General features: G+C 41.1%; 1 protein-coding gene across 2 annotated transcripts in view; it reads right to left on the reverse strand.

Moving 5' to 3' along the window:
- Nucleotides 1-18,052, reverse strand: part of Cdc14a (cell division cycle 14A) — a 150,131-nt gene that overhangs the window by 70,739 nt on the left and 61,340 nt on the right. For both annotated transcript variants that reach the window (XM_042681590.1, XM_042681580.1), the window contains exons 6-7: nucleotides 5,544-5,610; nucleotides 3,504-3,566 (exon numbers count right to left, since the gene is read on the reverse strand). In XM_042681590.1, coding sequence (XP_042537524.1) covers nucleotides 3,504-3,566; nucleotides 5,544-5,610 — 130 coding nt within the window. The remainder of the gene's footprint in view (nucleotides 1-3,503; nucleotides 3,567-5,543; nucleotides 5,611-18,052) is intronic.

The following is an 18,052-nucleotide window of genomic DNA, read 5'->3' on the forward strand; positions in this document are numbered from 1 at the left end:
GACCTCAGAATATTTTATAAACACAACCAACATGATCTTTAACTAGCCATGGGTGCCACTGATTAGCAGATGTGCAAACAACTGAAGGGACCAGGAAGAAATCCATGGCCTTGGTGAGGTGAAACCAGAACTGCCAAATGGCTCCAGGGGAATGCTTCTAATAGTTCTCCCAGTCGAGTCATGGTGGAAGGCACAGGCCTGTGAACACGGTAGAAGGGAAGACGTGCCTACCCGCCTGCAATCTGGGGGCCTGCCACTGCCCGGGAACTGCAGCGGGAAATCACAATCCCAGTGGAAGCAGGTTCCATGTTTTCCAGGTCACAGCCCACACCCGTGAGAAGCCAGTGGAGCCAGCAGTGCCTGGATGGCATTCTGCAAATGCAAGTCCTACAAACTTCCATTTGCCCTGCACATTTCAATCCAAAGCAAAACCCTGACACGTCATTCTGTAGGTGTCCAACGACACCGACTGACAATGAGGTTTCTTGGGATGAGACACCTAACAAACTTTACTGGTTTTCAAGGTATATGCTAAGGGACAGAAATCAGTAGTCTGCCCGAAAAGGTCAGTATGCCAATTTAGCTACACAATCAAGGACACATCATCAACCTGGAGATTGCTCTCATTCACCAGTACACTCCATTGACACACAGACCTGGCCTTAGATTACAAAATCTATGTTGCAAATAACTGGATTTGGTTTGGGTTTTGTGCTGGTCTTGGCACTTGAATTCAGTGCCTGGCCCCTGTCCCTGAGCATTTGTGATTAAGACTAATGCTCTACCACTTAAACCACAATTCCACTTCTGGCCTTTTGATGATTAATTGGAGATAAGAGCCTCATGAATTTTCCAGCCTAGGCTGGCTTCAAGCTACGATCCTCCAAGAAACTCAGCCTCCTGAGTAGCTAGGATTCTAGGCATGAGCCACCAGCACCCAGCTGGGTTTTTCTTCTTAGTTACTCTTACAGCCTAGTTTAGCTAGTGATGAGGGAAAGCAACATCATTTCAAGAAGATGTCTAATCATAGTAAATTTGTTCCCCAGACGGCTCCTGCAAAATCAGAACAGATTCTGAACAAGACTTAGTCACTTGCGATTGTACAATTATTCATTAGTTCATGCCAGAAGCATTGAAAGACTTCCCTCAGTGAGTGAGCTATACTACCCAGTTACTTATTCGTATGAAGACAAGTTGGGCATAGCTCCTGCCCTGGAGTCCCCATGTAGAACACAGAAAACACAGTCATGCAAACAGTGTCACGCAACATTGCATGAGATGACCTTCCAGATAGGTGCTTAATAGTAAGCCATAGCACAGAGTGGGTGGAAAGGACTGGGGGCAGAAGGAGGAAGTACGAGCGTGCCCCCAGGCTCCACAGCAGGCAGCTGTGCCGCCATCTTGGAAACTACATGACTCAGGGGTGAAGAGGGAATGGAAACAGGCAAGTAAGAAGTCTACGTTTCCATTCAGTCAGTGAAGAGGCCGAGAAGGACTTCAAATAGGGGATGGCTTAAAATTTAAAACATAATGTGATGGGATGATGATGATGATCATCATGATGATGATGATGATGATGGGGACACTTGAGGCCCAAGAGTTGGGAAAGAGCCACACCAGGCATTCAGAATGAGTCAATGTCTGCTCATAAACCGTTTCCTGATAAGTTGTTCTGTACTGTGGCTACAGGAAGGTGGAAGTATAGGAGGCAACTTGAAAGCTGCTTTTGCCTGGGCCGGGGAATCAAGTAGGGATGGGATACAGGCTGGGTGTCCTGCTTCTCCATGTTGTGTCTATGTCCTTTGTCCTGAGCCAACCTCTCTTAAAATCACTTTGCCGCCATCTTGGAACCCAGGGAGGACCAGACCACCTGTCAGGTGTTGGTGACTCTAACTGTAACAAGGCTCCACCTGACCAATCCTGAAGACAATGGGGAGTCCAGCCCACCACCCCAGGGCACCTCTGCCCTACTCTCCACCTGCTTAGGATGTGGGGCTGTTTTGACTCGGTGTGCTTTTTCTCACCCCATGTCCCCCCACTTCTCCCTGTTTAACCTAAGACAAATGTCTACGCCCCCTGACGAGGGCTGAAGCGGTGTCTTCCTGTAGATGCCAGGTAATGAATCTCCTTTCTCTGCCCTTCACCAGGGTCTCTCTTGGCATATGGGCGTGGCCATGCCTGTCCGGGGGGTGGGATTCCTGGAGTTTGGATCCAGGGTCTGAAAAGTCAGTTTCAAAGTCACTTTCTAGAGCAGCACTACTCTTCTGCCAAGGGTAAAGATGGCACTGATGTGCTGGGCACTGTGGGCATGTCCCAGGAGGAAAACATTCCCCCAGCAGTGTGACCTGGGTCTGTGAGAATTGCCACAGAGACAAGCACATGAGAAGCGCGGGGTCGGGAGGGGCTCGTGGCAATAGGGAGGCTTAATTATTTCTACAGAATGAAGCGCAAGAATGTACGGATACGATGGTATGGAGCGATCAAAGCCGAGTTTCCAACCCTACCTATGAAGAAATGAAGTTAAAGGTAGACATTGCCTAACCGCTCCCTCACATCTCTGAGCAAACAAAACATTATTGGAAAGCTTCCTAATTCCAGGGGAGGGGAAGGGAGGGATTCAGTCAACTCATCGAAATTTAACCATATTTCAAAATAAAATGTATACAGTCAAAAGTATTAAAAGGCACAAATGAAGTTTTGTTTGAAGGAAAATATGACTTTTAAACTAAAAGGCATGGGCACGATGGCTCGTGGCTGCAAATTCAGCTATGCAGGAAGCAGCAATCAAGAAGTTCAAAGCCAGGCCAGGCAAAAATGCAACTCTATCCATACCTATAACTAAAGCCTAAAAGGGTTGAGGGTATGGTTCAAGCAGTAGAGGATTTGCCTACCAAGCAGGAGGCCCTGAGCTCCAACTCCAGTATTGCCAAAAAATAAAATAAAAGTAACTAACAATTCACTACTGAACCATGCCAAACTATCACTCTATGGGAGTTATTTTTTCTTTTAAACTAAAAGTATAAAGTGGCTGTCAATAAAGGTTTGGTAAGAGAAGCTGGCCCTGGTGGCTCACGTGGGTAATCCCAGCTAATCAGGTGGCTGAGATCCGAGGATCAGGGTTTGAAGCCAGCCAAGGCAAGAAAGTCTGTGAGATTCTTTTCTCCAATTAATTATCACAAACCCAGAAAGTAGATCTGTGGCTCAAGTGGTAGAGCACTAGCCTTGAACATAAAAGCTCAAGGAAGAAATAAGGTCTGTCCAGACCCTGAGTCCAAGCCCCAGGATGGATACCAAAATAAAAACCAAAAAAAAAAAAAAATAGGGTTGATAAGAGACAGTCGAGAGATAAGGCATTTTTCCAAATTAACATTTTAGTGAATTCTGGTTCAAATACAGAAACTAATAAGTCAATAACCCTCATGAATGCTAATACCCGAGTGTTAAATAGCAAAAGAGTTAACCAATATGTCATTAAGTGTGGCAAAAACTGTAAATGCACCAACCTCATAATGTTCATATTCATCCACATCAAATGTCTCAAAGTCAAAAAATCCATGCTGTAACCCCTAAAAGCAGAATGTGAATTAGTTTCCTTTTTTTTTCCACACTAAGTTGATTTAAAAAAAAATTCACTCATTCTATTTAGAATTCATTAGAAAATGAAAGCAACTCAGGCCATCCATATATAAGCACCCCGGAAAAGACAGAAAGAAAAAAAGAGGCCCTGAGCCACCCACTTCCCTTCTTTTCTGTTTATTTTTAAGCTGTGTTACGGATGTCCGCGCATGCGCACGTGACACATCAACTATGCCTGTGGCATCAAAGTCAGAAAATTATTTTCCCTTAGAAGGCTAAAATGTGGCCAGGTTCCATCTAAGTTGTCAGAAGCAAACTCATTGTCACAAAAACAGCCAATGCATCTCGGTTGCATACAAAAACCTATCAGATCCTCATCTGATAAAACCTCATGAGCATTTGAGTAGACCCCAACATTGGATGAAATAAGTTTAGAGAAACTGTATTCATGAATAAAGTCACACTTTTCCTGTACAACAGGAAAGATGTCATAAATTTTTATACCAAGTGACCAGTTACCAAAATAATAAGCAGAGATAATTCCAGTGGGAACTCATGTTCAGTTTCCTAAGTGTTATAATAAAAACAGCGTATGTCAGATAGAAGGAAAAGCAGCACTATAGTAATAATAATAGTAACAATAAATAAATTACTTTTTCCCCTCAGGCATGTCATCTAAATGCTATAATTATGAGCTATATGTTGAATAACCTCCTCATAAAAGCTCTTAACTGTTATTACTGGAAGTATATTCTTGTTTGGGGGAGTAAGCTAAAATATTTCCATACTTTTTTGGGAAGGAAAAATACTTTTAAATTCTTTGGAGATCTTAGAGACTTAAAAAAAACTTTTCATATGAAATATCAAAATCAAAAAGGCACAGCATATTTATCATACTCATTTTCTCAAAACAGAGCAAATTTGGTTTTATATCACACCAAAGAAAAGAAATTCGAGCTAGAATCATTGCCGATACTAAATCAGTGTAATTACCAATGCAGTGGGTCATATAACATCTTTAAAAAAAAAAAAAAATAACAGTTACTGGCTGTGTGTTCACGGTGAAATGGTAGACTCTGAACCCTCATGAGAATTCCAATTTAGTTTGGATGACTTCCCAGCTTGTAAATTAAGTATGTTCCAAAAATCTTTCAGGTTAACTTTTCCATTTCCTATCCAAAATAACCAAAGAGGCCTAACTAATGTTACTGTGCATCAGATCACCTGGCAAGACTGTTCACACACAGGGCTACAGCCCTCCACCCCCAGAGTTTATGATTCAGTCTGTCTCGGGTGGAATCCAGCAGAGACCAGTAGCTGAGATAATTTCCTGTCTCTCCCACACCAAGATCCAGCCTGATAATGAAGCTAAGTGGATGACGGACACAGCAGGTCCAAGAACACAAACAGCTGAAATGAAAAGGGCGGTCTCTCCCACTCCCTCTTCCCAACTTGCCCTGTATAGTTGTTCCTCCCTAGCTGGGAGTGGGAAGGGAGACGGGGAGAGAATTCCAGAACCTTCCACAGATACCAAGATCTGTGGTGTAGTGCTTGTATATAACCCACACACATCTTCCCATGTACTTTACATCATCTTGAGAATACTTACTCATAATACTTAATATGATGGAAAGATGATGTACGTAAATAGCTGTTATACTGTACTGTCTAGGGAATTAATGATAGGGTGCTGGGGGAGGGGTACCTGCATAGGGTCAGTATAGATAGATGCAGATTTGTTGCAGTTGGTGTTTTCCACATGATCTTCCATTGGAAGGTGATGGTACCTACGGCTGAAGACCCTATAGAAACTGATAGGCAAATTGTACTTTATAAACCAAGTCTACTTCGGGAAGTTAAGAAGCTTTGGGTTACTAACACCCTCTCTACTTTCCAACAACAATGATGTTGAGATCAATCCTTTCCTAACTTACGTAGCCAACGGCAGCAAGAAGAATTGTGATTACCTTTCTGATACCTTGCAAGCAGTCGAGGATGGTGAGATTGTAAGTGCAATTTCCAAAGGAAGCATCCCTAGAAATATAAATAAACAGCATTAAGAGCCTGCATTCAGAATGTTCAGATGCTAAACACAGGGTCAGTCAGAGACATGCTTGCTTGGCTTCACAGCTAGTTGACGTGGGAAACTCAAGCAACCCACCAGAACCTACTAACTAGTTCTGCCTGGAAACAGAAGCATCTCTGAAATTGCTTTGAATCTAACAGGCAGAACGAACAAGAAGCAGATTCTATAGCTCGAGTTCTAGAATCAGAGTGCCTTGGTTTAAATCGCTCTCTGCCATGTACAGGGTATGAATTTGAGCAGTTAATTCACCTCTGTGACTTTTGGTATCCTCATCTATGACATGAAATCAATGATAAATAATAAATTCCATTGGACTGTTGCCAGATTACATGAAAAAAAGAAACAAGAAAAGTCAAGTCTTCCATATAGGACACTGAACTGTTAAGGACTACTCTTACAAACAGTGAACTGGGCTGTTTCATTAAATTACAAGCATCTTGGCAAGAACACGGTCAACATACAAGTATGGAAAGATACGGGAATCTAGCAACTGTGTTCATGCATTAACTGGTTCTTTCTCACCTACCAAAACAAACAAAAAGATAAAATGCGGTCATGTTTTTCAATAATCATCTTAGAGTTACTGAGATCATGAACCCTTCTAATGCACCAGGAAGTATTTTCAGAATGATTGGGAGCAAAAATAAAATTGAAAAAAATAAACAAATGAGAGAGAGAAGGAAAAAAATTAGTAGGAACCTATAGTAGCAAAAATAGGGGCTTTATACTTAACATTTTTAGAGCCACTTAGAAGACCTGCTTTAGGCAACATAAAACTGAAGTATCAAGTTCAGATCAGTTAAGCAAAAACTGGCACTGGAACTTTACACTAGCCCTGTTCCAAGGTGTCCAAGGCAGGAAACTTGACCTCCAGTCTCCCCGCCCCTCTGCCAGGCCCCATCGCTGACCCGAGAAACAGAGCTGTCAGGCACCTGTCCTGACAAAGTCAGATGCCCCAAATAAGGTTGGCCCAAGGGCACCCTCTGGGAAAGAGCCCAAAAGATGTTCCACAGAGTGAACACAACCTTTAAAGAGCTGCCACACATAATTAACATAAAATCAAGTTTTATATCTCAACCCATCCGAGGCAACTTGAACCTGGGGCTATGAAGCCAAGAATTAAAGTTCAAGTTCATCACCATTGAGTTTCAGAATCCTGAGAGGAGAGGCTAAAGGAAAAACAGTTGAGTTAGCACAACAGTTCAACAGCAATGTGGCCCAAGTCCGGAAACCTGAAAGCTAACCTACGTAAACAGGAGGGCTGATTTCAGGTACTGAAGCCTGGCTTCACGGGGAATGTCAGTGTTTTCATGATCATTTTCAGCACTCTGTGAACTCATAGCCAGAGAAAACACAACAAGTCCTTTTTCAAGTATCTTGTAAAGATGTAAGCCATACTCAAAGAAGCAAATTGTAAGGATTATAACCAGAAAAAGCAGACTCTCACGATGAAACGCTCGTTTACATAAATACTTATGCCATTGCAGGTACCTGTCTCTTTAAAACAAGAGTTCAAAATCCTTGTACCACAGATCTAGTCTGATAAAGGCCATGGCACATATTCTCATTATGTCTTTAAAGGCATAAAATTAAAGACATAAGATTAGCAGCAAACAAAGTCAAGTGCATTTTATTTAAAGTTCTCAAGATATAAAGGCAATTTCTAATACCCCGACACGTGTTTTTAAATGAATACATAACAGGAGCTGGGACTGTAGTTCAGGGGCACAGTGCTTGCCTGGTGTACACAAGGCCCTGATTTCAATCCTATACCCCAAAAGGTCTCCAAGGGCTAGTAGCAGGCCTGAAAATGTCATTTTGAAGAAGAAATGAATATATATACATGTATGTATCTATTATATAGGTGTATATGAAAGTGCACACACACACACACACACACACACACACACACACACGTCCTCTGGTTTGAACTTAAGAGCCTGGGCACTGTCCCTGAGCTTTTCTGCTCAAGGTAGTGCTCTATCACTTGAGCCAGAGGTCCACTTTTGGCTTTTTGGTGGAACACTTTTCTACATCCATCTATCCTCTTTCTAATAAGTTTTCTCCATTGCAGCCAGAGAGATATTTGGGAGAGGAAAAAACAAAAAAACAAAAAAGCAACTCTCCCATTGATCACCCATTGCTCTCAAGATGAAGTTAAAAACTTCAACACAACCAGGCACTGGTGGCTCACCTGTGTAATCCTAGCTACTCGAAGATGGAGATTCAAAATCAGCCCACGTGGAGACATCTCTCCAATTAACTAGCAAAAACCACAAGTGAAAGAATGGCTCAAATGGTTGAGTGGCAGCCTTGGATGAAAAACTAAGAGACAGCACCCAGGTGCTGAGTTCTAGCCTTAGTACTGGCCCTGTGCTACCTGCCACCCCTCCTACTTCTTCTGCAGCTTCCTTATTCCTCCTTTCCTCATTCCGGGTGCCCTATAGCCTTCACTTAGCCCCTCAGGTCACAAAACCTGAGTCTGTGAACCCACATTCTTCCTACCCACCTTTGCTCAGGTTGCCTTCCTAAGGCTCACCCCCCCTTCCCCTCCCACTCCATCTCTCCCTCCCTCCTCCTCCTCCTCCTCCCTCCTCCTCATCTCAAACAGAGATCAGGAATCTCTGGAGGATCTATCTCCAGTCTCACCCTGGCTAGATCAGGTCTCCAAACTTTTTCCCTCCTCTTTGGTCTTAACTACAGTTTGAAATTCCATCCGAGTGTGCTTATTTGGATGTTCTGCCCGGATCTAGAGACCACGGACGATGGCAGGAGCAAAGCCTTTAACACCCATCAATGTCTCCTTCCTACCTGGCACAAAATATACAATAAATATCTGTGAAGACATGGTTAAGTTAAAGAATCTGGGATCTCACCCAGAAATCTTTCTACAATATCTTATTATTATATTTGTTAACTCGGGTAGCCTAATGTCTCCTTTTGTTTGTTTGTTTTGCATGAACCCCAAATCCCTTCTGCTGTTTTATGATCATTTCCTTCTAGTCTCTCTAGCAGAGTATTAAATGGACAAAGCTAAGAGCAATGATGTTCAATGTCATTTTTCATATGATATCAAACTCACTGGCTAAACTTAGGTATTTTAGAAAGGCTACACAGAAGCTGGGCAGCTGGTGGCTCAGGCCCGTAATTCTAGCTACTCAGGAGGCTGAGATCTGAGGATCACAGTTCAAAACCAGCCCAAGTAGGAAAAGCCCATGAGACTTTTAACCCAAAAAAACCAAGTGGTAGAGCACCATCCTTAAGCAAAAAAAAAAAAAAACTTAGGGACAGCATCTAGGCCCTAAATTCAAGTCCCAGTACACACACACACACACACACACACACACACACACACACACACACACACACACACACGTGTGCATGCAGACATGCACATACATAGTTACACAGAATTACAAAGAACTTTTATGATATCAATCCTTATAACAATGCGTTGGAATGTTTCATCTTCCACGGTTTTTACAATTACCGCTCCAAATTGTTTAGTGGTTTATTCTTCTATTCATATGTTCAATCATGAAAGCATGATTTTATGATTGAACATATTGATGTTTCATGATTTCCTTCATGATTCATCCCAACATGAATTGAGAGGCAACTCCGTCCTAAAAGAGGGAAGAAGTGTACAGACCTCTTGCTGCCTGGATAAACTACTGCTCTTATCCCCATCTGCCATGAGAATTTGACTGTGTGGAGTATACCATTAATCTGTGAAACTGGCAAAGGCACAGCTAAGCACTGTGGCTCATGCCTTTAATCCTGCCTACTTGGAAGACTGAGAATCTCACTTTAAGGCCACCATGGTAAGAAAAGCCCTCACCACCCCACCCCTCAACTCATAGCTGAGCCCAATGGTGCCGAAGCTACCTGGGAGCCAGAGATTGGGAGGATCCAAGTTCCTGGCCAGTCCCAGCAGAAAAATCTGTCAGACTCCAACTGTATGAAAGGAAGCCAAATGTGATGGTACCTGCCTGTAATCCCAACCACGAGAAGCCCAAAAGTAAGCAGAACTCAGCTCAGGCACATGCCCGGGGGGAGACACAAGATCTTCTCTCAAAAATAACTGGAGGGCTGGGAAGGTGGCTCAGTGGTAGAGTGCTTGCTTGCCTTGCATGCCTAAGGCCCTGGGTTCGATTCCTCAGCACCACATAAGCAAAACAAAGAAAAAAGCCGGAAGTGGCGCTGTGGCTCAAGTGGTAGAGTGCTAGCCTTGAGCTGAAGAGCTGGACCCAAAAAAAATGACCGGACCCAAAAAAATTAAAATAAAATAACTGGAGATAAACAGGGCTGGAAAGACATGGCTCAAATGTAGAGTACCAGCCTAGCAAGCACAAGGCCATGAGTTCAAACCCCAGTACCACCAGAAAGCAAAAAACAAAATAGAACTGCATTCACGAGATAATCCCTAAACACTCAAAGTTTCTAGCCATACATCTCTGCTGAAGAATAAATCATACATCTCTAACCCCCAGTGCAGAAAGGTAATGTGATAGCCTGTAGCTGTCTAGAGACATTCCAATACAAGTTCAGCACAGCCTCATGCCTGACCATGGAACCTTCATCCACCTCAGCAACTCTGTCTTTCTATACTTGACTTTTGGCATCACAGGCAGTTGGACCATAAAGTGACTACCAACTGGTGATAAAACCCCATGTTAGATATATCATCTTGGGAAGAAGTCACTATCTATAGTTGCTTTTTTTTTTTGGGGGGGGGGTCTGGTCATGGGGTCTGAACTCTGGGCCTGGGCACCGTCCCTCAGCTCTTCAACTCAATGCTAGCACTCTACCACTTGAGCCACAGCGCCACTTCTGGCTTTTTTCTGCTTATGTAGTGCTAAGGAATCAAACCCAGGGCCTCATGCATAGGAGGCAAGCACTCTACCACTGAGCCAACTTCCCAGCCCTCTATATAGTTTTATATATATATATATATATATGTATATATATATATATAGTTATTGAATAAAAACAATGAACATATAATTAAAATAGAATAATTGACCTTTTTATTTTGTTTTTGTATTCTTTCATAGAAAAGAAAACTACAATCACCAACAACAATTAGATAACTAAGAGTAGACTTGTCTTGTAGAAGCTCTCAAGAACAGATTACTAAATATTCAAAGAGCCTAAGTCAACAATTGACAGCAGTGTTTACACCCCAAGAACAAGCAAATACTTCATACTTATAAAGCTGGCTTGCCATCACACCACTGCTAAGAAACCAAGAAACCACACAGAATGGAGCAGCCTTATAAATGTGAGTGATGAGGAAATGAAACCAGAGACAAAAAGGCATATTTACAATAAACAATAAGGGAAGAATTGTGGCCATGACATTGCTCAGAATGAAGAATGGAGAAGAAGCACAGTACCTATAATGCAGAGACCACACTAAAGAATCAGATGTGACTGTGATCTACATGATTCTCTGCAAAAGTTCTCTTGATAAAAATTCTCTGGCTGGGTACCTATAATCCTAGCTACTCAGAAGGCTGAAATCTGAGGATTACAGTTCGAAGCCAACTCAGGCAGGAAAGTCCAGGAGACTCTTATCTCCAATAAACTACTCAGAAAAAGCTGGAAGTGGTACTGTGGCTCAAGTGGTAGAGTGCTAGCCTTGAGTAAAAGAAGCTCAAAGACAGTGCCCAGGCCCTGAGTTCAGCCCCAGGACTGGCAAAAAAAAAAAAATTCTCTGGAGTTGAAGATGTACAAAGATGTGGAGAGAAAGCGGCTGGAAAAGATCTCAAAGGTCACCTAAGAAGTCGTGTAAACACAGAACTGAGCCCCCTTCCCACAACCAGATTGTGAGCTTAAGAAAGGAGATGTGGCCTTTGTGTGTGCCCAGAGAACAGTGCTATGTTGGACACATTGCTGTGTTGGAGAGGTTGCTGAATGAGTGGATGAATGAATAAATAAATCATCATCACCAGGTTCATTTAGATTTGCCTCAACACCTAGTCGCTATTGACCAACTTCAGCCACTGATGTTTCAATACAAAAAGCTAGATATTTTAAGAACTCTTTAACACTAAACTATGATTAATAGCATACAATAATCTAGATCATTGCTTTCCTAAGGTAATAGGATGCTTGCCACAAAATAGCCATATATAGTTTTCTCATAACCATAAAAAATAAAAATACATTTTAATACTATGTATATTTAATCTAATATAGCCAGAAGATTACCATTTTAGCACATATCCAACAATTACAAAGATTTTATACTTATCTTTTGTCTTAAACCTTGCGGTCCAATGTGTATATATAATCTAAAATTTATCTCAGTAGATTTGCTGACTTCAAGTGCTCCATAGCACATACTGGACAGTTCAGGCTTAGACTTAGTTATATAATACTTGGGACCTGGACTATTGCCCTCAAATAATTTACAACATTGTCCAGCATATATCACAACTTCCAGTTCCCAAACCAATCTATTATGAATATGTACCAGCTTCAGGGAAAAGAAAATGTTGCTTGCTTATATTTTTTAGACCTACTAGAGTAAACTATATTTGATAATAGTTGTGGAAAGAAGAAAGCTGACTCCTGAAAGAACAAAAATCAAGTGTCTTTATGGGTCAGGACCAAAACCACTCATGACCAGTACCTAACAAAAGCAAAGAACTAAACATAGAATCTCCTGCCTTGCAGATATACATCAGGCTATACACTTAGCATCTTGCTTATCTAAAGAAATGAAGTTAGCCGGGCCCCAGTGGCTCACGCCTGTAATCCTAGCTACTCTGGAGGCTGAGATTTGAGGATCATGGTTCAAAGCCAGCCCGGGCAGGAAAGTCCATGAGACTCTTATCCAATAAACCATTCAGAAAACTGGAAGTGGTGCTGTGGTTCAGGTGGTAGAGCACTAGCCTTGAGCTGAAGAGCTGAGGGACCCAGACCTAGAGTTCAAGTCCCACAACCAAAAAAAAGAAAGAAAGAAAGAAAGAAATGAAGTTATGTAAAAGTTCAGAACTGGTTCATGGCTTAAAAGGTCACATAAAATCAGCAGGTTAGCATCTCCCTAGAACTAACTACAATGGCAAGAAAACAAACTAAGAGCTGCATCTGGGTTTCTGATCAAGATCTATTGGATGCCCATCTAATCACAGCAAATTTTGTTTAAAAATGAACATAATGATAAGGTGTCTTTAAATGGTCATAAAGATGAATGGTTAAAATTTTATCCCAAACCATCTTTTATCAGCTAAGAAACTGGACCATCTAAACAAAGCAGAGGAGGCTGGCAACTAGGAATATACCATAAAGGATACAAAAAGTTGGGCACTGACTATACCACCAAAACTTTGATACCACTAACCTGGATCCATAAATGTAGTACTTACAGAAAAAAAAAGTAATCTGATCTAATCCACGCATCATAAATTATTACAACATTGTCTTATTCCAGTTGACAAAAAAGCAGAGCAGCTATACCTAACCTCAACGGGTCACAGACATTCTAATACTTGTTTCTGTTCCCTGGAGAGTGGTGCTTAAAAAAATCTGATCAAGTGTCTGCTTTTCATGGTAGCCCATGTTAGAACATACACCACAGCTGAGAAGAACAGATTTAACAGCTTGAACTGGGTAAGCCAGGTACAGGAAACTGACACATTCTCACTAGTCCGTGTGAATTCTCTTCCATCATTACCAAAGAAAGGTTTATGAAAAATCCACAAGACCACATTGACACCGCCCCCTACCACCACCAAAAGATCACTGAGAAGAGCAGAGCCACCAAGAATGAAAAGAGCATCGAAGTTGTTACTTCACATTTTGCAATACAATTTCATTATTATTAAAGGTGTTGTACAGAGGGATTATGGTTGCGTAAGTCAGATAATGCATATGTTTCTTTTTGGACAATGTCACCCTTTCCTTCATGTTCCCCACTTTTCCTCTTCCATCCCTGCCCACAAGGCTATTTGCTGTCTGCAGAGTTTTATTCCCCTTTAATTTTCTACATAGTATCTACTGAGTACCATGACTGCATTTGTTCATCCTTAAAACTCAAGAAAATAATAAAAAGATCTTACCCAAGTTAAATGCCAAGCAAACAGGCAAAAACAATAACAAAAAAAATCACAATGCCATATTTGAGCGAACAGCATACCCATGTGTGATGTTTTATGGGAAATTATACATATATATACATATGTATGTATATATATACATATATATATGTGTGTATATATATATATTACAATGACACCTAACATCAACCCATATGTGTTTACTGCGGTGCTTTAGAAGAAAGAAAGCAGCCTCATGCCAAGTTCTAAGTGGTTGACGCTTTCTTAAAAGACCTACAAGTTCTGGCATGCCAGGAGATCTAGATGAATTGCTTTTGAGATTTCCCATTAATGCTCTGCTGAACAGCTCAGCAACTAGGATATCACTAAGGTCATCCCCAAAACACAACAAACACCTCCTTTCATACAAACAGTAGGTGACTATTTTTGAAAGCAAATGCTATGAATGGGTCACCAGTGAGACGTCCATTCGTGGATCCTTCGTGAAGGAAGATTGTCTGGGTCCACATCTGCTCTGAAAGAAAACTTGGATATTCCTGTTCACATTAGATACAACGCCACCATCTGATAAGTCACTTATTTCCACCACCTTCAGGAAAGAGCACAAAAAAAGTTCTACAAATGTCAGCAGATTATTCTGATCCTAAGAAATCAATTTCCCCCCACAGGTGTGAATGAGGAAACATGTGTCTGTGGGTTTCAGAACAGATGAGAAGAGAAGAAAAACAGGATTTCAGGAAATGGTGTATTAAACACAATTATTATAGATTACTTCATCATTCAAAACCAATCAAAATCCTTCATAAATAGGAATGTGCTTGATAAATCTCCAGGATAGAGAATGCTACACTTACTTCCCCGAGACCACAGAACAGTTTATAGATCAGTTCTCTACCTTGGCCAGATATGCATACATTAGAATAGGTATTCTTTAAAATCCAAAACGCAAGAAGTGGAGGCCTGGCTCAAGTGGTAAAGTGCTTGCCTAGCAAGCTTGAGGCCCAGAGTTCACACCCTAGTACTGCCAAAAAATGAAAATCCAACGCCCAGCCTTTACCTTAAATCAGTTAATCACATCAGAATTTCTAGCCATGGAATCCAACCAGACATCAGTAATTTTTATGGTTTCCCAAGGGTGCAACATTCCCTTGGAAAAGCTAGACCCTCTTCTCCAAGGTTAAAATAGTATTAGTAATAGTAGTAATGACTATACAGGAATATATCCATGCACCTCTCCTAGAAGAGACTAAAAAACAAGCAAGCAAAAACACCCCTACCAACTAGAGATAGGTCATTTGACTTCCATCAGTTTCATTCTATTGTATGGAATGCCAGCCCAACCCAATACCTTCTATGTCATTCTCATGCTATATGTTATGCATATGTCTTCAACATCCGGTCCCTGAGAGGCTATTTGCTGTCTGCATAGTTTTATTCCTCTTTAATTTTGTATGCTTAAAAAAAAATTAAGTTTGGGCAGATTTAAGGATCATCACCAACACCACAACTAATTATTGAGCTAAAGCATAAAGACCAATAAAGTAAGGAGGCATCCAATAAATTAGGAAGCATCAACACAATCTCAAAGAAGAGTTGCACAATGGAAAAGGGAACTTACAACATCTTGTGAAACTCAACTTTTACAAACACTGTTTTAGGAGCACTCAAGAATGTAGTTTTGAAAACTGTTGATAGCCATGAAAACAATCAGAGATTTCTAGCGAGGGCCAGTGGTCCTGTGGGACTTTAAACAGGCAGTAATTAAATACACTAAATTTGGTAGAACACTAACGGGAGGGACCGCAAAAGATCCATGCCAGGCTTGCCAACAAGCTCCACTGAGAGCCCCCAGAACTGAAAGGCCTTTGTGCCTGCGAAGCCAGCTGCCAAGCCAGCTCTGAGGACGGATGGTCTCAAAGAATGAACAGGGATGAAAAGTCCCCCTTTTCTTCTAGTTTTCAGCTAAAGTCACTCTGCATAAATACACTGGCTATTAATACAAGTAAAAGTACAGTTTCCAATACAAATACCTTACTCAATGGAACACCCCAAGACGTACAAGAAATAATATCGCAACACTCCTTGAGTATCATACCAAACCAGAAATTCAATTGTCAGTAGAGTTGATTGTTTTTAATTTAGTCAAGAATAGACAGCAACTGGATGCCTGTGGCTCAAACCTATAATCCTAACTACTCAGGAGACTGAAATCAGAGGATAAGGGTTCTAAACCAACTGATGCAGAAAAGTCCAAGAGACTCCATCTCCAATAAGAGCCGTGCTGGAAGTGTGACTCAGAGAAACAACAGCCAGCCAAGAAAGCCCCACAAGTTCAAACCCCGGTATCCAAAGAATCGATAGCAAAGCTACAGGATTTGTATAGCTTTTTATTAAGTTTTATTCAATTTGTCTCATTTTTAGTGAATTTTTCTATGTTAATGAAAACTAGAGCTCTAAATGCTTAAATATAAGCCAGGTGCCAGCGGCTTACACCTGTAATCCTAGCTACTCAGGAGGCTGAGATCTGAATGTCAAGGTTTAAATCCATCTAAGCCAGGAAAGTCCACGACTCTTATCTCCAGTGATACAGAAAAAGCAGGAAGTAGAGTTCCAGTGGTAGAGCACTACCTTTGAGCACAAAAGGAACAAAGCCTAGGCCCTGAGTTAAAGCCCAACACATGCACACATAGTTTAAATATAACTCCAAAAAGAAAAGGAACCCATTTAAAAAAAAAAATCACATCAACTTCTTTGGTTATAATAGGGTACCTATGCTGCAAATATTTTACTACTTACCATCCTACCTCACATACTGTTATTTTCTAAAACCATATAAATGAAAAGCACCCCTTCCCAAACCTGAAAGGCAGTATATGAGGACTATTCTTTGGCGGGCAGGGGACAGGGGGGGGGGGGGGGGGGGGGGCCGGTGGTGTCAGCGGCTTGAACTTGATTGGGCCTAGGCACTGACCCTGAGGTCTTTTGCTCAAGGCTAGTGCTCTACCACTTGAGCCACAGCTCCACTTCCAGCTTTTTTGGTGGTTAACTGGAGTTAAGAATTCCATAGACTTTCCGGCCAGGGCTGGCTTCAAACCACAACCCTCAAATCCCAGCCTCCTGAGTAGCTAGGATTACAGGCGTGCCAACCTGGTAGGACTATTCTTGATATCACCTCCAAATCCAGCTCAGAGATAAACTGCTTCTTTAGTATCCCATAACTCTTACCACCTAACTCTAATAAATAATTGCAATTGCTTTATATATCTGTATCTTTATACATACTGGATATCTTGATATCAAGTTTCCTATTACCTTTAGATCCATTGGACTATGGCAGTGGTTAGAATGGGTGGGGGGAGGGAGAAAAAAACGAAAAGAAAAAGCAGCAAATGCATGTACTTATTCCCTTGGGACTTGAATAGGCAAATAACCCAATCTCAGCCCTCAAGAGAAGAGTCAGCCATTCAAACAAATAATTATAATACAAGACATTTGCTTAATTGTATATGTAACATTATAATACATTCAATGCAATAAGGGATTAGAGGCAAAGGATCTGCCAGGCTTCCCCTGAAAAAAAATGAAAAAAGTGCTCACATAAATGTTTGCTAAATAAATAAATCTTGAGGAATGACATTATTTATATTTAGAAGTCTCCATTAAATCCCCTAATTAGAAAGATACAATAGGCAGCATATGTGGGAATGCCAGCATCTTAGTGAAGAGCACACACTAACCACGGCTCCAAAAACCCTTGTTCTTTAAAAATTAAACAATAAATAATTAATTAATAATTTGCAACTAGAGGTTGCAAATATAACCAGAACAACAACAACAAAAATACAGACACTGAATATAAAAGTATAATCTAGCCAGGTACCAATGACAAACACCTATAATCCTAGCCAATCAAGAGACTGATACCTGGAGGATCAGCATCCAAAGCCAGAGAGAGCAGAAAAGACCATAAAACTCCATCTCCAATTAACCAGCAAAAAGCTTTAAGTGAAGCTGTGGCTCAAGTGGTAGGGCACCAGCCCAGAAGGAAGAAGACCAAGCAAGAGAACAAAACCCTGAGTTCACGTCTCAGTACCAGTACCAAAAAAAAAAAAAATAATAAAAGGAAATAAAGCAATGAAAGAAAAAAAAGATCAAAGTTTATCTGACTAATGCAATTAGAATATATCCTTTCTTCTATTTTTGTTCAACCTAACCATTTTGTGGCTCATTTTGTGCCACCATAAATAATTACATAATTTCGTGCCTATTTTTCAAAATCACTATGGAAAATCTTGACTTCACATTAACAATAACAATAACATTT

This window comes from Dipodomys spectabilis, unplaced genomic scaffold (assembly GCF_019054845.1).
Source record: "Dipodomys spectabilis isolate Male_0828 unplaced genomic scaffold, ASM1905484v1 ptg000002l, whole genome shotgun sequence".
NCBI lineage: Eukaryota > Metazoa > Chordata > Mammalia > Rodentia > Heteromyidae > Dipodomys > Dipodomys spectabilis.